Below are 25,524 nucleotides of genomic sequence, written 5' to 3' on the forward strand. Positions count from 1 at the left end.
GTGGGATGGGGTGGCTCGGGTGTGGAGCACACGCTTTCCGTGTCTAAGATGGGACGGTTGTGGTATTGCAGATAGGCCTAAAATCCCCTGAAATTTGCAGAATGCTCTCCTGCTTTTCCTTACACTTCCTTCCTCGCAGCGTGCACCTCCTCATCTTGTGTGCCTTGGTGAAACAGCTGACCTGCTTTTCATCTCTTCTCTACAAGCAATAAGCTTTGAGCGAGGGAAGAAGCCGGCCCTGAAAGGGAGTGTCCTGTCCAGATAGAAGCATCTACAACAAGACTGTTAGCAGGCAGGCCTGAAGTTCCCTAACTTCTGATTAATGACTGTAACGAATTCCTCAGTGTCTGAATGGCTTTACACAGAATCACAGAATGTTCGGGGTTGGAAGGGACCTCTGTGGGTCATCTAGTCCAACCCCCCTCATGAAGCAGGGTCACCTACAGCAGGCTGCACAGGACCTTTACATTCTCTTCAGAGTTGCTGTGACACATCTGTTAGATGTACCAATGCAGAAAGTACTGTTAGATCGTGAACTTCTAAACTGCTGTCTGAAATGAGAACAACGACCAATGTTGCATGGAGTTCCACCTGGTACAGAGTAACAGTACATAGTGCTAGGAAAATTCGATCTTGAAAAAGCAACCGATTTCTACTACCACAAAAAGAACCCCAATAGCATCAGTACCAGTAAAATGTCATTATAAAGCAGCATATTTGTCAGACGGTCTGGATGAGGAAGCAGCGGAGATGGGAGATGGCTGGGGGAGAGGGCTGTTCGTCAGCAGGTGTTCAGATCCCAGTGTGGAACTTCAGTTTTAAATGAGGTTCTGGCTTGTCTGACGAATGCCAGCTGATATCAAAAGAGTTGGACCCATGTGCAACATTTGGCTTGGGAAGCGTACACTATTTTGATTACAAAATCAGATAGGGAACCATACGAGACACAGAGAAAAACGTTGGAACCATGGCTCTCTCGCAGGTTGAAGAACATAGCACATAGGTGAAAATGGGTGTATTGCTACTGATGACCTGAAGGTGTCACAGAAGTTTATACTACACAGCATTTCCATTTCAGCTCGAGAGCTAAAAAGATATGCTAGCCTGCTAGAACTTTGATGGGTACTTATGATTTTTGAAGTGCTGGAGCTGCCAGCAGAACTTTGATAACGCTGGATCTTCCTTTGCAGTACTGGGTAGCTCCACATGCTGACCACAGGAACAGGCAGCCTCCAAGACCTCAGTCAGCAAGAAAGTTCAGGAATGAAGCTGAATCTCCGTCTAGTCCCATATGTGGGGAGTAAATCTTGGAGAAGAGGGCTCTGACTGCCTCTGGTAGAGTCAAAGTTGAACCCCACATCCCTCCTGGCCAGGTGCAGGGTGCAGCACAGCACTTGCCCTCCAGCAGCAGGCAAGAGCAGGTGCTGAGAGGAGACCCAGAGAACAAACACACAGAAGTCCCAGAAATGGTTCCTGACGTCAGTGATACAGGGCAGCAACTCTGCCTGCTTCTGAGGGGCATCTCTGCTCTTCCATCCTCTGACAGCCGATGCGCCCAAAACATCTGGATGTGGAAAACTGACTTTAAAAGCTAGCATAGGATGATCATATGGTGATGAAAAAAAAAGTGATGCTTTTCTCATCATCTAAGCAGTTTTGCTGGGAGAGGGGTATGCCTCAGTAGTGGGCTCTCTTCTAACGATTTTTGGGAGGGGTTATTTGTTTACCTCCTTTTCTTAGTGAAAGATACCATCTTGTGCATAATTATTGAAGGCATCTACAGCTGGCACAGCCTCATTGGACGGTACAAAACCAAGTGGTTTCTGCCACTCCGATCTGCTTTGCCCCACTGGAGTAGGGCCCTGACCCTGTCCCCGTGAGGAAGCCACAAGGAGGGCAGTGACAATGTGGCTGCTGAGCGCTTTCATCCTGGCTGCTGGTTTTCCTTGTCCGTGCCCTGATCGCCCCGCTGTCCGCACGTCCTCCGGAGGCAAAGGGGACGCTCGCTCCGCTCAGCTTCGTGTCTCTCAGCTTTGTCTCTCTTTCACACAGGCGGCTCTGCACAAGGCTTGCAGCAAACTCCCACATCCATCACCAAGCCAGAAAGCAAAACAGTGCTGATCCACTGCCACGTCTCTGACCCTGATTTTAACAACATCTTCATTCACTGGTACCAAAAGAGGCCCAACGCGGCTCCCAAGCGCGTTGCCTACATGTCCTCCAGGCTCTTCCTCGAAAACCAGTCCAATGAGGGGAAATTCAGCGTTGAGAAGGACCCCGGCAAGTCTGTCTGCACCCTGACAGTGAGCAAAGTGACTCTGCAAGACTCCGCTACCTACTACTGTGCAAAGTGGGATGCACAGCAGTAGAGGGCCGTAGGGCACCTGCACAAAGACCTGCTCTGCTTGCTGAGCCAGAGCCTGACGTGCTGGATGACATGCAGGACCATCCCCACCCTCCTTCCCCCATCTGCCTCCAGTCAGACATGTTCCAAACTCGGGAAGATCCCTGTTCTTACTTTTTCTCCCTTGCCTTGGCTGTGGACCTGAGGAGCAGTGTCTGAGCCCAGGCATTGTAGAGCAGCCTTCCACTAGGCTAAAAGCGGTGGCAAAATTTGCTTCAGACTGCAAACCTGCTTTGTAAATGCCTTGAAGTGAGTTTGTGTGTGTGTGCATGGGAGAGAGAGCAGGCGAGTTTGTGCCGCTGGTGTAGAAGCCGTAATCAGGCTGTCACCGTCTCCAGGGTCAGCCAGGCTGCCGTATCTCGGGGTGGCCTGCCTGCTGCCAGGGCAGCCTCTCCGGGTGATGCCCAAGCGAGTCATTTCCTTCCCCCGCCACAGCCCTCGGTCCCTGCCGGCAGAGCTGTCGCCTTCCTCGCGGAGGCAGAGGCCAGCGAGAGCCCCCGGGATGCTGCTGCTCCCGCTCCTGGCCCTGGCTGCAGCCTGCTCTCGTACGTCCCACGTGTCGGCACGGCACGGGGCAGCGTCAGGACGCAGCCCGTGTTGACCAGTGTGCCCCAACCGCAGGCTAAGAGTGTTTGCTGTCTTTTCTCTCCTTCCTTCTAGGCGCACAAGCACAAGTGCTTCTGAAACAGAGTCCACCATCCCTTACCAGAGGGAACACGAAAACGGCACGGATGGAAAGCATAGTAGAGGGCGTCTCAACCTTCCGGCCGGTGGGTACACACTGGTACCGACATACGCTCTCCAAAGCTCCCGAGTAGAGTCTCCACATCGGATCAGGGCCAGCTATTTATGATGACAGCTCCTACAGGAACAAGCACTCTTCCTCGAAGACAGGTACCAATGTCTGTGCTTTCTCATTCGAGGACGCCAACCCCGATGACGAAGGTACCTACTGCTGTGCCTACTGGCAGTCCCACAGAGCTGGCAGAGCATGGGCAGCCTGTGCAGAAAGCTGCCTCCACCCAACTGCAGAGACCCGCGACTGCACCTTCGTGCCTCCCAAACACCCCGGCAGGCTGATGCCCAGGATGTCGGCGTCAGTTTTGATGGCTGCGCTCAGCAGCACAAGACTGAGAGGAACGTAGCAAAAAAATGATTTCAGAGTGAGTATTTTAGTCCCTTTCTATGCTGTTACTGATGAGCTTTAGCTTGCCAGTAAATGTAACCCCCTCCATGGCAGCCAGCTGAAGAGCCACCATTGGATGTGCCCAATCAGTCATTTCCTCCTCCCAGTCGTTTGACTCTTTCTCCACCCAAAGGGCTTCACAGCATTGCTGTCTCTGTGTGTCATTTCCAGGTCCCACCCGCACGGGGAGCATGCTGCTGCTTCCAGTCCTGCTTGCAACTTCACTGTGCTCCCGTAAGCCCTCCTGCCTCTCCCCTCTCCATCGCATCTGCCGAGAATGCAGTCCTGGCTCCAAACTCCAGCGGTTTCATCCCCTCACACCAGTCTCCGCTTCTTCCAGGTGCAGACGCGCAGGCAGTGCCGGTGCAAATCCCAGAGCTGCAGAGGCAGGTGAAGGGCAGCTCTGCCAGCATGACGTGCCAAATGAGCACCGAAGACACCGTGCACTGGTACAAGCAGCTTCCTGGAGAGCCGCCAAAGAGGATCCTGTACGTGTGGAGACAGTCACCTGTGTTTGATGACAGCAGCGATAGAAGGAGGTTTCAGGTTCGGAAGCATCCTACTGAGCCCCTCTATGATCTCACGTTAGATTATTTAACCCCGAGGGATTCTGGCACTTACTACTGTGCTTATTGGTCTTATCAAGACATCACAGCGTTAGACAGGCAAAGATCAGCCGTACAAAAAGGCGTTTTGTGCTCTGAACCACGAGCTCTGAACTCCACCAGAAACGCAGATACTTCCCTGTTCCACCCCTCTCAACAATTCATTGTGACCACTGTTACGTGGATGATGCTGGTAATCAGCGTATTATTTCAGTACTCACACTTCTCTGGAACAGTCACTTCAGGGCAAATACGTGGGGCTTTGCTCTGCAGATGGAGGCTTGATTGTACAGAGAGCCCTCACCTGACAGCGAACGCGGCCGGCCTGTCTGTGTGAACAAATGTGAGATGGAAATGCTAAAAATGACATTGCAAACCCACTCTCCGTTCCCTTTCAAAGGTCACAGCACTCAGTACAGATTCCTGAAAACCAGAAGCAAACAAGCCCTCTCTTCAAATCCTCTCTTCAAGCAAGGCAAGAAGAAAGACCCGGGGGACTACAGGCAGGTTAGTCCGATCTCCATCCCTGGGAAGGTGATGGAGCAACCAATCCTGCAAACCATTTACAGAGAGAGGAAGGTGAGGAAGGCAACCAGGTGTAGACAGCATTCATTTACAAAGGCCAAGTGATTTAGCCAGCTTTAGATACCGAAGCCACCTGCTAAATGGCTGTTGGCCATTTCCTCAGTGACAAGTCTTGCTGGTGATTATTTGAGCCTTGAAAGCTATGTTGTTGAAGACAACTCCAGCCACCTCATGTGTCCTCGGGAAACAGACACCAACATGTTTGATCTGTAAATATGTCTACAGGGAGACTTGCCATGTTAAAAAGCTACAGTAGAAAACCTAGACAGCATCTGTAATATAGACATTAAGTGTTGTGAGACCCAGCCACTACCGTATTCCTTTACTCTTCACCTGGCATCAGGCACCTGACAGGTTTCTGCTCTGCCATCAGAAGAACAGCCTCATGTTGCTACCGTTTTATACATGGCCTGGTAGTTTTTGGCAGCGGGGGTTTGCTTTCAGGTCCTCGATGTCCCATTGCCAAGGCAGTTTTCACTCTCATTAACGACAGCTGCCCAGGCAGGAGATTGCCCTGGGATGCTGCTGGGATGGGTGACCTTCTCCTTGAGCCTTCCTCCCTTCACCTGAAAGTCTGTTTCGCAGTTCTCTCCTCCTCCTCACTTGGTCTTTTCCTGCTGGTCCTTAAGTCATTTCTCCTTCTCATCCCGGTCAGGGAGGCCTGAGAGAAAACTAAATAGACTTTCCCACGGTGGTTTCCTGGGGAGAGCGGGACCCTCTCCACTGCCATCACGCAGAGGCACCTGTGTCTCCTTGCCTGCTTCTCCCCGCAGCCCTGCGCTCACGGGCACCTTTCCAAGCCCGTCAGCAACCCCTGCTCACCACCAGTTGCTGCATGTGGGCAACTGCCCGCAGGAGGGAGGCCGAAGCCGCTCTTCTCCCTCGCTCGGGGTGAGCTGCAGCCCGGGCTCACCGCTCACCGGGGAGCGCCCCGCGGCACCAGCCACGCTCGTCCGGATGGGACCCACGCTCTGTGGTGGCTGCTGGCAGCAGCCCTCAGCGGGCTCGCGTTTGTCCTCCACTGAGCTGCAGCAGCCAGAGGAGCTCCATGACGGGGTGGGGGAATGCCTCCCACCGCCTCGGGCACTCCGCACCCCTCTGGCTGACGCCACGCACTCACCGCCCACCCAGCTCACCTCCGGGCTGAGACCTTCATGCCCCAAGACAGAGCGCCAGCTGCTCTCCCTCGCAGCCCTTCCTCAGGGGCTCTGCCTCTCCTTCTCCAGGGCTGCCATCCTCGCATTTGCCAACGTTTCTCCTATTTACCTGAACCGCAAACCGGACTACAACCTTCCAACCGATTTTAGCATTGGCCAGCCTGCAGCGGAGCGGGCTTTCTGCAAACGTAGCCCCATCTGCTTTTGCACAGAAGACCCATCGCTGGAGACAGCTCTAGAGAGTTTCTTCCTTCTCCCACAAAAGCCTCTCCCCTTCTGGGCTCCCTCTCACCCTCCTCTCCGTCCCAACGGCAGCAGAGCCTGACAAGCAAACATGCTGCTGCTGGCAGCACTTGTGGCCACAGCCGCTTGGTCGTGTAAGTCCTTCCTCATTTTCTTACCTTTCCTCACAGGCAGCCGTGCCTGTGCTAGCAGGCATCTTCCCAAACCCCTCAATTCCAGCTAACGCCAGCATTTGTCCTGTTTTTTCCCTAGGTGGATCTGCACAAGAAACTCCCGTGCAGACCCCTATATCCATTACCAAGTTCCAAAGAAGTGCACGGATGATGTGCGAAATCCAAGCATTAGGGACGAATTTTGATGGCACCGTCATACACTGGTATCAGCAGAAGGAGGGGAAAGGTCCAGAGAGACTCCTGTTCTTCTCAGGAGGGAAAGCTTCGGTTGAAAGTGGCTTTCAAGCAAACAGGTACATGGTTGAAAAAGTTTCCAGCCAGAAGCGGTGCATTCTTACAATCAAAGATGTCATTCCAGACGACGCTGCTACTTACTTCTGCGCGTACTGGGACCCTCACCGTGACAGAAACTCCAAGATCATCAAGGCAAAAATAAACCCTCTGAACCTCAACATCTGAACCGCAGGGTTGTAACTGTGCCACTCCCCGAGTCTTCTCACTCCATCTGATAGGAGCTGCTGGAAGCCCAAAGCTTTCTCTGCTGCCCAAAAAGAGCAGCTAAGCTTGCACAAGTGTCCTCTTCAAACCCTGGGTCCTCATTAGCGCTCTGCTCTTCAAACACACACCTCCTAGTTCAAGGGCAAGGGAAGTCTTCACAGCCTTAAGAGTCAGCACATAAGCCCTGCAAACTCACTGGCTCCTTTGGTGCTGTTTGCAGAGCCGTGGCAGAAATCTAGTAGTTCTTGAGAGGCCAAACATTGCATTGATGTTCTAGTGCAGCCACTCTTCTCCCCTAGGAAAGAGAGGGCAGTAAAAGGAAGACGACGTGCTGAAGAAAGGACCTTGGTGGTAGCAATGGAAGGCTTGCCACTGCCTAGCGCTTCTAAGAGTAAGTTCCCCACTACAGTCTTCCCTGCTCTACATATTGTTTACCTAATTTGGATACCACAAAATCCCACACGGACCAGTTTATATCAGAGTTTACAGGCTCCCGTCTACCACAGGTGATGATGTGCTGCTTATAACCATCCGCTTCTTTCATTTCAACTTACGGTAAGCAGGATTAACAGGGGTTTTTATGGAAGGAAGGAGATGTACTGAAACATTCAAGTCTCAGACTTTTGCAAAGGGGTGCCTCTTAGTTCCGTGAATCAGCCCTATTTTTTCTTGTTTTCTGCCTTCTACGTGCAGTGGCTTCCAGCATCCACCACCAACGCACTTGCATTGCAGCAGTCAGCGTTGCCGTTGTTCTCGGGGATCCTTCCCTTGTGCTCCTGTCATGGCGTTGGAAAACTTCCTGAACCGGACCTCAGCCTCGTCTCAGCATGTGCCATCACTGTGCCCATTTCATGAGAGCAAGATTGATGTGGACCATGCAGAGACCCAGCTCCAGCGTTTTCACTACCTCTAGCACACTGCAGAGGTCTCACACTGGACCAGCACTCCCTGACCTTCACGAGTTGTCTGTGGTGTCTCCACAGAGCAAAGCCACAGACAGGGGAGAGTCTCCCTGTTCCCTTCCCTTCCCTTCCCACCTGCTCCCCCATCCCCACTGCTCCCCGCAGGACCTCAGGGGACCCCTTCCTCTCACCTGATGCGTGCTGTCTCCGGCTGCCACCCAAGGGAGTCCCCTGCTCCTCCCACCTGCCATTGCTCACCCTGCACCAGGGCCCCTTTCCTTCTCCTCTCCGTCTCAGCGGCAGCAGAGCCTGACAAGCAAACATGCTGCTGCTGGCAGCGCTTGTGGCCACAGCCGCTTGCTCTTGTAAGTCCTCTCTCGCTTTCTTCCCTTTCCTCACAGGCACCCGTGCCTGTGCTAACAGGCATCTGCCCTCATCCCCCAGCTCCAGCTAACGGCAGCATTTCTCCTCTTTGTTTTTCCCTAGGTGGATTTGCACAAGAAATTCCCGTGCAGAGCCCTCTGTCCATCACCAAGTCTAAGGGAAGCGTACGCCTGGAATGTCACTTCAAAGACTTCTCTGGAGATTTTGATGGCACTGTCATACACTGGTATCAACAGAAGGTGAATAAAGCTCCAGAGAGGATACTCTACATAGCAAAGACAAAAGTAGTAGATGAGGGCTTCCAAGCATACAAGTACATGGTTGCAAAGCTTTCTCCCCAGAAGCTGTGTGCTCTTACAATAAACGATGTCCAGGCAGACGACACTGCTACCTACTATTGCGCCTACTGGGAACCTCACGGCAGTAGGCACTCAGAGATCACCCAGACAAATACTCCCTCAGCGTCTCAACCACAAACAGCTTGCAAGAGCCCAACTCACATGCCCCAGTGTGGGTGAGCTGCCTGGCCACAGGCGCAGGCTCTGGAGAAGCAGGACATGCTTGGTGCTGATGGACTCCTTGGAAGCATCAGCTGCTGAAAGGCAGGGATTTGGAATGAGCAAGGGCAAAGTGCCACGGCAATGGCGGAGGTCCAACACCTAACCCATTTGTTCTGCTCCACCTTCTCCTCTTTTTTTCTCAAGCATGTCAGCGAACTGGTTGCAAGGATTTATTGAAGGGAAAGGAAGCACTTTTCCATATTGTTGTTCCTGGAAAGAGGTCAGCACGTTTTACTGGGTACTGGAGTCCTGCGAAGACTTTGGCCAGGCAAAGACAACCAAAATGGAATGTCTGTAAAATTTAAAGCAAAGGAAAAGGAGTGTTATTTTCACTCAGGAGTCAGTTGCTGTCAGAGAAGGAATATTTTCTACTTATTCTTCCTGAGATCTGGAGGTGGGCATTTTTGTTCTTTGTTTTTTGAACTGTATCAGCTCCTTTCCCCATCTTTCTTCTTACTGATGTCTGTGTGTCACAGCTGTTCGTCATTGTAATGACACATCTGAATCACCCAAAAAGTTGGAGATAGAGTAACCAAAGCTGGTACCAAAGAAAAGAGCTTTCCATGGCTAAGAACAATTTTTCATATTTATGTCTCATGTGTAATGCTTCCCTTCCAGCAACTGCTTCAAAATACATGTTGGCCGTCATGACTGAGAAATTAATCCACAGAGGTTTTTCTGTACCATCAGGCCTCTCCTTCATATTTTCCTCTGCTGTGGTGCCCTGATACTCTTGTCACTTGGTTTATTGAAGTGCAACTCATAAAAGAATAGTCATCTTATGGGATGAAAATGGAGACAACAATTTCAAAGGTGTATGACATCCCCAGTTGGCTGCAGGTCAGTTTTGTGCTCATTCTTCCAAGCCCAGATCATACAGGCGAGTTAGACAAGTATGTGCAATATGCAGTGTTTCACTTTTTCTTCTTATGAGACCTCCCAGCTACTTGGTCATGACCATAACTCAACAGTCCTAGCAACTGCAGGCAAGACGGTGGTGGCCTACTTGACTGTGTGTCTAAAGACACGTCAGGAGAAGGACCAGTCAGCACTGTTCTCTGTCTACGTCACTCCTGCCATTGCTTTGTGGTTGCGATGACGATGTTTCTGCCCAGGAGCCATCAGAGTAGACAACTGCTCTTGTTACACTTACTTCAATGGAAAGACCTTCACCCTTGGTCTAGTTCCTCCCTCTAGCCACAGATCCTAATTTCTTAACTTTGTTTTGTAATCGGTGTGCCACATGAGATCCTAGAAGCACTCAAACTCCTTTTCTTTTGAAGAGCAGACTAAGCATGGAGGCTGTTTGATCGTCAGTAGCGGTGACTCCTCTGGTGTTATCTTGGGCTGTTTTGTCAGACACCTGTGCACAAAGGAGAAGCCTCCTTCTCCCACCAGCTAGCAGATGAAAAGATGCCGGTGAGCTGCTGTTGCAGAGCCTGGAGCGATTCCAGGAGATGGGCAGAAAACAACCACATACCTGGGGCGGAAAATGCAACCTGCAGCATACGGACACCTTAATGATGCTTATGGTGCTGGTGCTGCTTCCTTTCCCTGTGCTGCATTGTATGAAGACAACTAAAAATGAACTGCATGCTAGTATTACTTGATGTCACTCAATTGCAGGTGAGAGGGGGTGTACCCCTTTGGGAAAGAGCAGGATCCTTACCTGAAGGTATGTGTCTTTTTAGTATGCACAGCCCTGTATACCCATTTCTGTGTCCAAAATTCAAGAGAAACCTTCACCTAATTCTTGGGTGTAATGCAGAAGCGTTATGTAACAAATTTGCAACACTTCAGAAAAGAGATTTGCTCTGAAGTGCAGTAGATATCAGCTGAACAACCAGGTGTAAGTCTGAAATTCCTGACATTCTCCCAGCAGCCAAGGGCCAGGCCTTCACTCCGTCTCCTGAGGCTGACTGGGAAAAAATTAGGGTTTTCTTCAGCAACGGCATAGCAAGCATAGCAAGAGAGCATGTTACCTTCTTGCAAAGTCAAAACACAGTGTGGAACAACTGGATCAAACACTTCGGCTCAGGAACCAAGCTAAATGTCTCTAGTAAGTACCATTATTACTGAGCCGATTTTCACAGAGTCCTCAGATAATGAAGAAGGAAAGACTGTAGAAAAAGTAATTTCTGCCTGATAAATCATGTTTTAGCTGTGAACTGCGCATTGTGCCCCAGTTGGGTGGGTTGATGGGCAAGAAATACATTGACTTCAGGAATAGAGAAGCCACCTCTGATTACTGACCTACGTATTAAGGACACAGGAAGGGAAAAACGAGGAGAGGTAAAAATTTAAATATTGGGATGGATTCATTCCTGTTTTGGGAAAGAAAAGCAAACTGCTTGAAAGTTTACTCTCAGCACAGCAAGTCAGAGAAGCAAAAAGTTTCTTATTGCTAGGGGTGGCTCAGTCTGTCGATTGGGAAGGAAAATTGCTGGATGTAATCAGTTTCTAGTTTCTGGTCCTGCTGAAAGTAACTGGTTTACTTTTGCATTTGTATTATTCTTCATTGTGGTGAAGCTATGCAATCAAGAGGATGAATGCTTTTTCTAGTATATGGCAGTGCCTAGAGTGTGTTGCTCAGAAAATACATATTACCAAGGTGTCTAAAAGTCAGTTCATGAGAAGCAGAGGAGTTTCAGAGAAATTTAAAATGCTCTCCATGCCTCTGACCAAACATGTTCTCTGCTGCAATTTGCAATTAAACTGTGCCTGTGCAGAGGCAGCTGCTTCTGCCAAAAAGGTGACAGTGTAACCACTTACCAAAGGCAGGAGCTTAGTTATGCATATAAGCCAGTTCAGAACATGGACTTTGCAGTTAAAATACGGGCTTCAAAATATGTTTGATGAAACTTTATTTCAGGTACTTTCACACAATAAGTAATTCCCAAAATGGGACACTTAGGAAATAAATTGTTTACCTGTGTATTTGAATCCACAAATAACTACTAAACTTTCTTAATTTTCTTTTGGAATCATAATGTAATTGCATTTCTTCTTAAAACAGCAAAGAGAAGTTACCTCAGAGAAAACCTACCAGACCAGAGGCAACAGATCTTTGTTAGAGAAATCCCAGAGCTAAGGGATTAGAACATAGGTACAAAACAAGCACCGCACTGCTTCCTTCTCAGAAAATGCTGTGTTTAAAAACCTGAACTTTTTACTCACTACAAAAATCAAAGTGTTTCTAAAAATAGCACTCTAGTCAATGTTGAAAATTCACTTATTGCACTGGGCTAGATATATCACCAAGCTCTAAATCAGAGAGGCGTTTTCTGTAGCCTGTGGGTAAAGGTGCAGTGCAGGAGATATTGCTAAGCTTTATCAGATTGTGGGATGCCGATGTCAAAATATTTGGAACTGGAACTAAGCTTATTGTTTCAAGTAAGTACCAAAGATAAAACTTAACTGTTTCTGAAATGCTTTTCAACACAGTTAGATACTGGCTGCATGAAGTGCCCTGCTATTTTAGCTCCCGCTAGTTTTAACCCTACTGAATGCTTTGTATGATTTTCCTCTTAAACAGCATTTCTTTACGCAGAACACAATGTAATTGTTTTGTATTTCTGTATGAAATGGGGGAAACACAACTATTGCAGCACAGATGTATAACTAACCCCATTATTAATTTGTTATTAGAGATATATTTAAATATGGCAAAGATAGCATTCAGAGAACTGAAAGATATTTTTGTCTTTAAACATGCATATTCAACCTTGTGATATTTCTAATTAATTCGGAAAGAAAAGTGTCAAATTTTTGAGTTAGATTCTTTGAAAAGCCAAACATTTTCCTCTGAGACAAAGTCTGACTACACCAAATGAAAAGACTTACTTACCTGAGATATGCCCAGAACTGTCTGAAGATACACATAGAAGAAAGGATACTCCCTCTTTTTAGCTTTTGCAGAAACGGCTTATTATCAGTTATTACCATTATTAAGGAAGAATGCTAAGCTCAAAACGGTTTGACCTACTTAATCAAAATTATTTTGCTTCAAGTAAACTTCAGGTGCTTTGATACTTGCTTGTGATTTGGCACGACTAAGCATCTGAGATAAAAACAGTTAGCTTAATTTTGACTATTTGAAAATGGTGTATCTGGTTAGTGGGAGGTTCAGTTCCATTCAGGCTTTATCTTCATGTTACTAAAAACAAAAATATTGGTTGGGGGTCTTGTGCTGCTCAGATCTCAGCAGAATGTTCACCAGTTATGGGTCTGATTTTATGGGCTGCATAAGGAGCAAATTACTTGGCCAATGTCCAATCAAATAGATCTTCTGCTGGTACTGCCTCTCTCCAGAGAGCAGAGAGGGAGCCAAGGTTCTCAGTCTGCACCGTCCATCTAAACTTTCAGATGACTGAACTTAGTTGAAATTAATCCTGCCCGTTTAACAACATATATACTCTCAAAAAACTCCATCTCTCTTTTTTTTTAGTTTAGGCGACTGCTCCATTTTTGCTTTTCTATGGCCTAAAAATTGATTATACAGCAAATTTGATTTTCTTTAAAGAATGTTATTACCCATATAAAGACAGTAGAGCTGCACTGTTATTGCAAAGACTTTGTTCACTGTGACTGGTTATTACAACAAGTTGTTTGGCGCCGGTACAAAGCTCATTGTGTCAGGTAAGTTACTTGCTATTTTCCATACAATAAGCTATAGGAGCTTGGGGTGGTCATACAGGTGAGTGTTACAGCGTCCCATAGGGCATCCAGCCTGCCTATAGCCGCAGTCGGCACCATCCCTGTGCGGGATTCCCCTCCCCAGCTTGTCATTCCTACAGTGAGCCGTGCAGTATTTGTAATGCAGTTGTTTAAGATCACAAACATTTCTGAAAAGGAGCTATTTTGAGTCACTTTTGATCACACTCCTCCTTGAAAATGTGGTGGAATATGGCCTGTAGTAGTGTCCAGGCATAAGCTGTGAATTAAGTGTAGAAAAAGAAAACCTCTTCCCAATACAAAGAGCAATATGCAATGGCCATTGCCAAAATCCTTTTTTAATTAGGCTAGTAAAAGTGAAATCCCTCATTTGTAATTATTTTTGTCACGTGCAGAGCACTTTGGCAGTATAAGTACACTAGTACCTACAAATGCTCTTCTTATTGCGTAATAAGATGTATATGAAGAAGTGATCCATTGTTTTGCCTTTCCTGCAGAGACATTTAATTTGACGGAAAGTGGAGGACAAAAATCTTATTAAATTAATCCTATTAAATGTGCTTTAAATTCCATAATTCTAGAGTATAAAACTACACAAACACAAGGCAGAGGAACTATTGCTACCAAATGTTTTAAGCCTGGTTAAATACATAAACTTGTGTTAGCATATCAAGCAAAGATTCTTCTCAATGATTTATGTCAGAAAGACTAAGTAAATCATAACTATCATTTAACAGAAAAATCCATGTCAGGATGAGTGTGTTGTTTTAGTGAAAAGCCTTACATTCTTAATCAGGTAGTTGATATGCTTTTAGTAGCTACAGTTTAAAATATATTATTTTCAAGCATCACTCTAATTCTGTAGGATTTTGTCTTTATGTGGACAAGGCTTCTGACTGATTTATAGAGTAAAAGGGCTACAGTTACCTCACACTTAAGATCAGGTATTTCATCACAGCTTTGAAATTATGAAAGATGTGCACCACATCTTTTCAGAGGCCACTATCCAACATTAGCTCAGTAAGTTACTTGTAATGGAAAGAAATAGAGAAAAAATAGGACTTGACATAAGTGACCTCATTCAATTGAATCGTTAGGGTTTGAGCTTGAGCAGAATCGCTTCCCAGATCTATACTGAAAGAGTCAAATATATAACGAACCAAACTCCCACCAATCTGTAATGAACTTGATTTTGTTCTTGTTGGTCTCTTTTAACTAGTTCTGACCAATAGAAATTTGCTCGAGACTTGCAATAATGCAGGTAACAGAAGGGCTGGGATTTGAGAGGCTGGTTTGGTGGTTTTGGTGGAATAGATGAGTTTTTACAAGCTTAGAGCAGAGTGGGAATATTAATCCAATGTAAGCAGGCAGTACAGGATTCTTCCGTAAGTCTCTTTCCAGGGAATTTAGGCACTCATAATGTCGCAACAGGGAAGCCGAGACTGAACCGAAGACTGAACCAGCCTCTCCAAATCCAATTTTTTCCCTTCAGCTCAGAAGCAAAGTGGCTTGCTCAGCCAGCGTGGGGCTGGTTTCCCTCTGCCATCTCTTCTTCTACAGCTGCAGCTGGGTCTCCCTGGAAACGTACAATCACATTGCTAACTTACTTTGAAGTGGTAAAAAGAACAATTCAGTACCATTTGTAGGAAATAATTTCACAGCAGAAATTTTGGCAGCAATATTTGATTTCTTAAAATGTTATGTCCTAAATATTACCAAAGTATCTACCTTGTTTTCATCAAATGCATTGAAGTTCAATAGTTCAAAAAGCTCCAATAATTTTTTGCAATTATGTGTTACAAAATATGTGTTGCATAAAGCTGGATTATACTTACATTATATTTATACATTGCCTGAAATTGGATTAAACTGATTTTCTGCCCTTTTAAATCAAAATGTTGAAGGTTACTCTATACATTACTTTGCACTATTATTTTTTTCAACAGGGGAAATCATGAAGCCCTGAACCAAAACCCAGTAGACTTGAAAATGTAAAGAAGTGTTAGGCAGAAGGATGGAGCTGTAAGACATAAATAAGGGAAGACGTGGCCACTCAAAATAAATCTGTGGAGTGAAAGCCTCTTATCATGATTAATATTAATAGGTACATTTGCTAATGGCTTTAACAAAAATATCAAGGATTTCATGGGCAAGAAGATGAATTCAGTATCTGATGCTCTTAAGGCAACGTTCACAAACAGGTTTCAGTGTGAACATTCCCCCATTCCATAACGGTCTCTGTTGTCGGAAGTGGTCACGGCACTAAGTCTATCAGAGTTCAAGGAGTGTCCGGACAACGCTCTTAGTCATATGGTTTAGTTCTAGGTAGTCCTGCGAGGACTCGATGATCCTTATGGGTCCCTTCCAACTCGGGATAGTCTATGACGCTATGAACCTAAAGCCATGGCCCAAAAAGATCAGCTTGAATCAGTGATAGCATGCAGCGCTAGGTTCTTGTTGTAGGATACATATTCATACACAGATGTATATGCCCACATATAAAGGCATTATTTCCCCTGTTGTCAAGGTGATAACCATTACTGCTCCTCATGTTTTCCACAGAAACCTCAGGGAACGCTGAAGGAGTGTCAGTCTAGGAAATTACAAATCTCAGGTGCATGGGATCTGCTTAAATATTTCTGTGATTTTGAATGCCCATTTTTAAATTAGGGATCCATCCTCCATTTTGTCAGTATTCCAAATCTTTAGGTTTTGTGCATGTGCAAGCTTATTTATTTAAATCTGAAAGACTAATGTAAGTGAAATCTGCTGTATGAGCAAACACAGGTTCATCCACAGACCATTTTGAAAGGGAATTTTTAATTACAGAAATCAGAGTCTCAGAAGAAATAGGTGCATTTCTATTAAGAAAATCAGGCTAGGCTAGGACACAAAATGAGGTTTTACAAACATTCAGACTAGGAGGGGTTTTTGCAAAGCATTTGTATACAGTGAACTAACAAAGTCTTCGGAACTGGCACAAAGCTTATTGTTTCTGGTAAGTTTTTTAACATCTAAGAAAATAAGTCTTATTCTGATAATCCAAAATTGAGGAGAGAGAATGCGATATGCTATTTGATAAGTATACTACAGATTAATATAACGATTTAAAAGTATAATATAGAAAAGTGATGTGGAATTTGCAGTAGCAAAATTCAGTTCTTTAGCACCCAAACACTTGTGTAAGAGAAGTCGGGGTAAACTATAGAACTTCACATACACCATAAACAGTTGAACTGTAACTTCTTTTGGATACTCAGGGCTACATCAGGGCATTCCCTTGTGCAAGGCTTACTCCCCAGAGGAGCAGGGCTGAGGCAACTCGGAAATGCGGCTATAGATCATCCCTTGGCCTCAAGGCAGGGGGAATAGAGGTGCTATACAGGAAAACATTGTGCCAACAGATCCCCTAAACCATGGCTGAAACTCTGCATCCCTCTGTTTGGTCAAGGGGAAGGTCCTTCCCAGTGGATTTGTCCTAACAAAGATGATTCATTCCAACCAAGAGGAACTGAGCTCTCTTGGATGCACCACAGCTCTGGTTAGTTGCAGGCAGACAACAAACGATCAGAAGATTAAAATATGGGTGAAATCCTGGACCTTTGGAAATGTTGCCACTGGTTTCAGTGTCGGCAGGATTTCATCTGAGGTGCACATGGTTTTCTCTGGGGAGAAGCCCTAAGGCCCTGGGGAAGGAGATGCACAGGAATGAGGGACGTTGATGCTTTTCATACAGTATGCACAGATGCACGTGTGATGCTGCCTTTTGGTACTGACTACCTCCAACATCATCATGTAGGCAAGTGCAGCAGGATTTGAGGGTGAACAGTCCCGATCCCACATCCATTTAGGCAGCTTACAGTAACCTCAACATGCAGAGGATCAGGCCCAAAATGAGTAAATGTCCTTCCGCTAGGCTGGAGAGGAGTCGTGGCTGTTCAGAACTGCCATTCATTAATTCAGTTAAAGAGTGGTCTACCATGGTTTTGCTTTTAAATAGTGTGGTCAAAAAAACTCACCGTCCTGGGAAAATAATAATTTTTCTAGAAAAAAAATCTAGATGATATATGGTAGCTCAATTAAGGCCCCAGACAACAACAATTTTAGTTTGTTTTCATATTTTTTTAAATAAAATGATTGCAAAGATTAGCTTGAAACTGAATTTAAAGTACTAATCACTAAAGGCTCTTTGGAAATAGCATTGTTAGCTGAGACTGATTTAAAATTTTCTACATTCATGTAGCCAAACGAATAGATTCTTATTGTTCACATGATGGTTGTTAGATCTGGTCCTTGTCTGGCCGAAATGTGCCAAGGAGTTTCTGTAAGGGAATGTACCAGTGGGGGCTTGAAAAGATATTTGGTTCTGGCACAAAACTCATCGTCTCCAGTAAGTGTTTCCAAAGACTTTTTTTTTTTTAAAGTTTTGTAATGGGAAAGCTTGGGAGTGAAGGTTGACAGCTCTTTAAGGCATCTGGGGACACTCACAGTAGGTCAGGACTAGGCTATGTCCCGGGCTTGACTGGCAACTGAGGAGCTTTGAGTATCAGACAAAATTGCTCCATTTTATGGGATCATTAAACTAACGAGAATTAAAATATCAGCTAAGAACACTTTGACCTTATTTATAAATTTTATTTATAGATACTTATAAAGAAACAGTAGAGGAATTTAATTGAGAAAACTTTCGACAGTTAAATCATAAAAACTTATATTTTGAACTGAAATTTGTAAATAGCTCATTGATTACAAGCCTCACTCCAGAACTGTATTTGCACAATGGTTTGCAGGCTCACTGCATTATTACAAAAAAAAGAAAAAATATTTTCGCTTAAGAAATATCTGTACAAGCTTATATATTATTTTGAAAAGTAAGACCTATCTGCCTCTTAAAACCTGACTTAGAAAACTGTTTAACAAAGTAAACAGCAAAATTTGTGAAAGTGTAGCTAAAACAAAACAGACAGTGGAGTGGAAGCTCATGACTTTAAAATTCTTCAGAAAGGACAGATCATTTGCTGAGAAAAGCCAGCATAAACCATCTTGTTGACTCCAACAACTTTACAGATCAGCCTGAAAATACATCAAAATCTACAGCAAATTCTGCGAGTTTTCATTCTTTTCTCCATCTGGTATCTGGAGAGAGAGATATATATTCACACACAAACAAATATACACACTCATATACGTAAAACTTACTTTGTTCAGTTCTCCACCGTCATCCATTTATCTATGTGTGCATATGAGACTCTCCCACGCATGCACGCAGTCACAGTTATTCAGGCAATATGTTTCCTCAGTATTCTGATACAATTTAGGTGTTTCATTTAAGCCAAGCACCTAGGGTCTGTTTATAGTAGTAAATGGAAAGACATTGTCAATTCCGGAAGTGGAAATTATTCCATCTTAATAGAAGTGTCTAAAATGGGTGGGATGAAATAGCAGCTGGAAACGTCTCTCCCTGCCTCTCTATTTAGATTTGATAATCCAAGAGAATAGCATCAAACTAGACAATTAAATTTTAGCCTATGGAAATTAGTCAGGGTAATTTACCAAGCTTTGCAAATCTAAAAGAAACATCTAAAAGAGTCATGAGGCTTTGCAGAGTGCAGTGTCATCATGGTCTTCTGAATATATACAAATCTGGAACTAATAAATCTTTTTAGAAATTAGTTTAATCTTGCATCCCTGGGCAGACTGATGCATAAAGAGGATAAAATTAACCCCTAAATTAATGTTAGAGAACAATAAATCTAGTAGCAATTTTATTTTTGGTACAGCAGAACTCAGTCCACATCTTCATTGCAATGACAAATCTCCGAAACAAAGGAAATTCCTAACTTAAGGGTTATCTTTTTGAAGGTAGACAGCCTTATGTTTTGGTCATCTTTGTTGTTAAACACGGAGTATAAAATACTTTGAGGAATCACAAAGTTGCTTTAGGGGCGATGCAATATAAAAGATTGCTCTAGAATAGCCAGATCACTTTGAAGAAAGGTGGAAGCTTTTTTTTACAAAAATACATGCTTATATTAATGTGTTTCTTCACAATGCATGAAACCTGCACAACTCGGCCAGACCACACTTTTAACCCTGTGCATCTCGCTGCTCCGATTCAGTGGTGGAGATGTGCACAGGAATCTAAAGAGAAAGAGTGGTGTAAGGAGATGATTGCCTAAAATCTCTTTGCTGTCTTAAAAAAAAAATCACCTTAAGCAGTACATTCTATACAACAAAAGTCAACTTTGAAAACTGTACCTAGTCTTCTCTTGCAGTTAAGCATAGACAAAAATTATTTTCCTTGAGCCCTAACTATACACGCACTGCAGAAGTTCATGTTTAACTAAAATAGACTTTTAAAGATACTATCTACTTCTATAATATCAAAAAGTCTTCTCTGTATGGACAAAATCTGGATGATTTGGACTCTTCCTCATAATACCATAAGGTTTATTCCAGAGAGAGAAAAGAAATGGAGATTACACACACTTAGCTTGTGGAAACGGCTCACTTTTCACTTAAAATATATTCACGTTTGTTCACACTGAACATGTTTCACAAAGCACATCACCTACAACAACCCTGGTATGGATAGATATGCTATTTGGATATAGAAATGCTACCTAGATATAGCATGTTCTTCTGCTTTAGTTTAGTTTTTGGTTTTCCTTTTCGGATGTGTTAATTCAAAACATTTAAACAAATCTAGTATTAAAGGAACAGCATTGCCATCCTTTGGGGTCCAGGGCATTCTGTGATTCCATTTTCCTACCTTTATCAAGATCTTCACCTGCTAAATACACAGAATGTCTTCAAAAAATGACAACAATAATTTTTTGTTGCCTTTTTTAAAAAAAAACAAACACAAAATTACTACCAGCTTTTAAAAAATTAATAAGATATAGCAGATATTCATTAATTAGTAGTGAAGACATACTGGGGACATAAAACTGCAAAGATTTGGAAGGTAGGTTGTCTACCTTTAACATTCTGTAGACATAATTTTCAGGCAGTTGTTTTTGTATAAACATTATAAAGCAATATTAAATTCCTTTCATCAAATAAATGAACAAAGCTCTTTTAGGAACTATCACTATTATTTAATAACTGTCAAAGACTTGTGCAGACAAATACACTTTCTGATAGCAGTATTGCTGGGAAGGCTGTGGGATATAGGCTTTCATGTACTCACCTAAAGTTTTCTAATTCAGTTTCAAGGGAGGTTATGAATATCTTCAACAACATTTCAGTTTCTCAACATTTCTCAAAAATAATTTTTCAAACATTTTTAGTAGGTTTCTAAGGTGTTTAATAACCAGACATAAATTTATTTTTCTAATAAAATACTCCAGAAATCTTTTGTGAGATACTTTTTAATCTACTCTAATAATAGAGTATTAAAGAGTAGATCTAGTCTGCTGCAGTCTTCTTCTATCGGATGTGCTGCTTGACAAGAAGCGTGAATGAAGCTGTCTAGATGTTAGTGTCCACTAAACAATTTAAGACTTAAATAATGTCACTTCATGCACATGGCAAAGTATAAAAGCTTAGATCAAACATTCTCTGGACTCTGGAAGACGCTATATTGTCTAAACAAGAATGAGTTTAGAATATTTGAACTGAGTCTTGTCTTCTGATTTTGAGCTTGATTTTCTGTACCAAACTCCTAAAAGCCTCTATTCATTTTAGTTCTCTACAAAATAACACATTTAAACATAAGGTTAAAAGTCATATTTTCTAAATAGTATTGTAACTGGTTTTGACTGAAAATGAAAATTTGCTATTTCGGTCCATTGAAATAATATTTAATATAAAGTGTGTTTGAATGCCAGGCTCATCCAGTTCAGTCAAAAACTTTTTACTTCAAGGATGGGAACAGCTGTAATTCATCCATCTTATTACCTAAAACTCCTTTCATGCATGACACATTTCTATTCCCATCCTAAATATTTAATAACAAATTAGAGAGCTAAAACATCTGTTAATAAGACTTCTAGTTTGTTGCTCTTCAGAATTTGTATTTTGTGGCTGTGTATTTATTTGCTGTACACTATTGATCTTCTAACTCCCTATTTTGTGTATTTTTTTCTCCAATAACCAATCCAGACAAAGTAAGTTCTCCACCGGTAAACTCTGAAATTCTGCATAAGAAACACAAAAATCTGATAACATATGTCTGCCTTATTGAGAGATTCTACCCAGAGATTATTCGAGTGACTTGGACCGATGGAGAAAAAGAGGTAACAGACAACGTAGTAAAAGGAGACACCTGGAAGTCTACAAAAGAGGAGGAGTACTCAATTGGCAGCTGGTTAACTGTACCAGCAGAGAACAAAGACAAGAACTATTACTGCAAATACGAGCATGAAAGCAAACAGTCGTCACTGCCAACACAAGGTATATACTACATTTCAAAAATTTCATTCTTATTATTATTATAGATGTCACTTTTTCTTTGCAATAAAATTATAATGTTTTCTATTGCTGTTCCTGAAAGCATCTGCTCCTCGGCACAACAGTAGCTAAAATACACATCTGGAGAAACTCCCAAAGATTTCCGAGGAAAAGTAACCCAGCCTGCACTGTGCTCCCCGTGTATACTTCCCTTTGTAACAGCAAAAGAGCAGTTCTTGAACCTCATCAGGTGTAAACTAGCATAGCTGCCGAAGGTCGGCGTTGAGCCATGTCTGTTACTTTCCAGTCTATGGAAGTTTCTGAGAACGGTATTACCTCTCTGTTATCCATGGCCTACAGATGTAAATCCCTCTGACATCCCCTCACATCAGTCACAGCTATAAAAAACTAAGGAGTTAAAAACAAGGTTATTGGGGGTGTAGAGCAAAGTTTAAATATATTACTTACTCATAGTCCAGCACTAGTGATGCAAAAACCATGCTATCTCATTTAATTGCGGAAAGGTTATGCAAAACAAAATCTGCAAGACAACGCAAAAAAGTAACCTATAATCAATGCAAATTGTTTAAATCATGGTAATATCTTTCAGAAAAGATAAATCCGCCCATATTGGTTGAGATTAATTTTTTTTCAGTACCTGCTTCTGTTCAACTTACTATCAATTAGCGTAACTCCAACAGATGAGGGCACGGCCATAACTAACCATTACATTTTAACCTCCAAAATATATTCTGACAAAAACATGATTTAAGTTTATTTAGATGGAGGATGTGTTTAGGGATGTAATACAGGTGTCTTTAAGCCCATGTATCAATGCATACAAACACCATAACCAAGAATAAAGACAAATTTGCTGCTTCAAGCACAAAGAAGGGTTTATGTTAGAGAATAAACCACCACCAAAACAGCAGATTCCCAATAGGTGAACCTTAGATCATACTCTCCTCAAGATTATTCTTTAGCGTTGAACAACCATTAAATAACAAACTAATTAAGGTCCTTCCCATGCAAATTATTCTGTATTTATAATAACAGTATGTTGTGAAGGCAGGCAGACTCCAGCTACGTCACCGACCAGATCAGGTGGTCGAATTGACTTCAGTTCCAAATAAAAGAGATGCTGCCAAGGAACACCCTAACGGACACATTCCTGCAAGGGCAAAGGCAAACCTCCGACTTACGGCACCAAATACCCAGTCACTTCTCTATGAGCATTTTTCCCTTTCAGATTCTCTCTGCAAATGAATCCTGCCCGTCAACATCTTCTCTGCAAACAGATCTTGAACATCTTTGTTGTTGTTGTTTAATACTAACTTCCCATTGCACTGTTACTGTACTGCCTTTTTTTCCCGTATTTCTCGATATATGTTTGTTAAAATTAAAGAAAAGCCTAATTGAGGCATTTAAACTCTCTTTCCATTAGATTCTACAAAAACTACTCTGCAGGGAGAGGACTGTACGACTTCTCCTGGAAACAGCACTGGTTTTAATAGAGGTAATTAAAATGTATTCAAATGTGGGAAAGCGATGCATGTCACACAAGAGCTAGATACTGTTGCATATGCTCAGAACCTCTTGAAATGATCTTTCTAAATAGTGTACAGGAAGTCTTTTAAGTCTGGGGTCTGCAACTTCAAAATGCTTCCACGCTACTCTGAATTAACTTCTCTTGAGCATTGTAAGAAGGGCCTCTCCAACCTTTATTAGGCAGCTTTATTAGGAGCTTTACTAGGATGCTGCAGATGCTGTTTGAGGTACTACTTAGCCCGCATTAGGTGCCACTTTTTTAAATACCTGAAGTAGGTAAACGTTTAACACTTCAGCTGATGCTCCATCCGTCTAGCAATTGCCCAGCACTTCAAGCAAAGAAACTTTCTTTTAGCTTGAATGCGGATTTAGGCAAAGTTGAGAGCACTTCTGTTCAAAAAATTCAACACGAAAGGATTCAGGCAAACACAGTGCTACTGGTAATCACTGCTGGAAGCACTAGAACTGTGTTTTGCCTTTGCAGAGAATAATAACCCAGCAGCACTGAGAGGTAGTCAAGTGCTAAGAAAGTGCTTGGCCTAGAACTTAACAGCAGTGTGAACCCACTCAGAGGACTGTTATATATATATATATATATATATGTATATTTGTTTATATGCTGTCCACTGGAATCAATGTAATTGCAGCAAATGACATGCTCCCAGTTCTACCCATCTTTTAGGAGGTTGTACAATATTGACATTAAAAAGACTTTTCTGTCTTCTGTTTGTTACAGATCACTTAGTGCACAGGACAGCATATTTAGTGTACATCGTCCTTCTTCTGAAGAGCTCCATGTACTATCTCATCGTACTCTTCTTCATCTACAGAATGTGGGCTCCAACCAAGCACCAAGGCAAGAAAGCATAAACGCTGGTTTAGGAAAGGCTTACAAAACTGCCTTCAATATGCTTTGCTATATACTTACCGGTATAGACTCCCCTGCTCCCAGTGTTAGATGTAACAACAACAAAAAATCCCCAAATGATTTTCTGGCATTAGGGGATAGGGCTTGTTTTGCTTTACTGCTAATGTTTTTATATCAGTCTGATTTTCTTTGTTTTTCTCAGTATTGAACTGAGGTGGGCAATAGGAGTAAGGTTGCATACTTTGGATTTCAATTCAACATCTTTGGATTTCAAAGGGTACACACTTTGGATTTCAGTCCAAAGTCCATATTGGAAAATGGGGACGGTACTCGTGTTAAAAGTAGTTACACACGAAGTTTAGAAGTGTAACGGCGCTTCTGACAGATAAGGCATGGATGCATTTTGTCTTTACACTGAAGGCTTAATTAGGAGCACTGCTGTGCTGTAAATTAACAAGTATTTGTTCATTTTTACTTTCAATGATTTATTGAAATCCTCATGTATCCATCAAATCAGAACTTAAATATTCTAAAGTGATATGTGTTTTAAGTCAGTCAAACACCATTTTAAAAAGTGGATGTAACTTATTTGAATGAAGAAGTTAGATGAGCATAAAAGCAATTCTATGGCACACACGTCCAGGAATGGAAAAAATCCACTAGGCCTCTCACCAGCACTGTGACACAGATGGAAAATCTGCACAGTGTACTTTTAAAGAAAGAAAACAATTGTAATGATCATGAACATCATCTTGTTTAGAGATACCTTTTTAAGTTGAGCAAAATCTTAAATCTGAAGCTTCGATAGAGAAAATTTTTTCACAACAGAGGAAAAATTTGCAGATGTTGGACTTTGAACTCTCCATCTCCAAGTTCCATAAATCAGTTCCTTTAAAATTTCTGCAGAAAAATCCAAAGTAGACATATTGGGGCAAAGCATTTGCTTAGCTTGGGGCAAAATCCTGCCATAAGTTTGGAGATAAGTGCCTGCAGCATTTACGCTCACTGTATCTGTAAGGACGTAGATGGCAATAAAGGCTTTCCTCCAGGTGCGTTTGTGAGGCCTCTGTTTCTTCTCCGGCATTTCCACGGCATGTACCAAGATGGCTAGAAAACCCGATTCATTTCTCTGCTCGTGTACACTCCTCGGAAAACCAAGGATCCTTAAAACCATCAGTTTTCTGCTTTTCAATGTATTAAACAGGAACACTTTTACACAGAACAATAAAAGCCAGCTTGTTACATCTTTTCTGCTGATGAGCTAAGCCAAGCCAGGGGGAAACGCACTGCTGTCACAACAGGCCTGTCTTCTAGGGCTCACGCCATAGCAAGGGAAGGAGAAC

The 25,524-nt window shown here is 43.2% G+C and overlaps 1 protein-coding gene across 1 annotated transcript; it reads left to right on the forward strand.

Annotated features, from left to right (window-relative positions):
- The first annotated feature begins 8,072 nt into the window (after positions 1–8,072).
- Positions 8,073–25,231, forward strand: TARP (TCR gamma alternate reading frame protein). The gene is made up of 6 exons (XM_075418610.1): positions 8,073–8,118; positions 8,240–8,551; positions 13,291–13,335; positions 21,478–21,768; positions 23,210–23,281; positions 24,050–25,231. The coding sequence occupies exons 1-6, from the start codon at positions 8,076–8,078 to the stop codon at positions 24,181–24,183; spliced, it is 897 nt and encodes a 298-aa protein (XP_075274725.1). The 5' UTR covers positions 8,073–8,075; the 3' UTR covers positions 24,184–25,231.
- Positions 25,232–25,524: the final 293 nt, after the last annotated feature.

Source organism: Opisthocomus hoazin, chromosome 4 (assembly GCF_030867145.1).
Source record: "Opisthocomus hoazin isolate bOpiHoa1 chromosome 4, bOpiHoa1.hap1, whole genome shotgun sequence".
NCBI classification, from domain to species: domain Eukaryota; kingdom Metazoa; phylum Chordata; class Aves; order Opisthocomiformes; family Opisthocomidae; genus Opisthocomus; species Opisthocomus hoazin.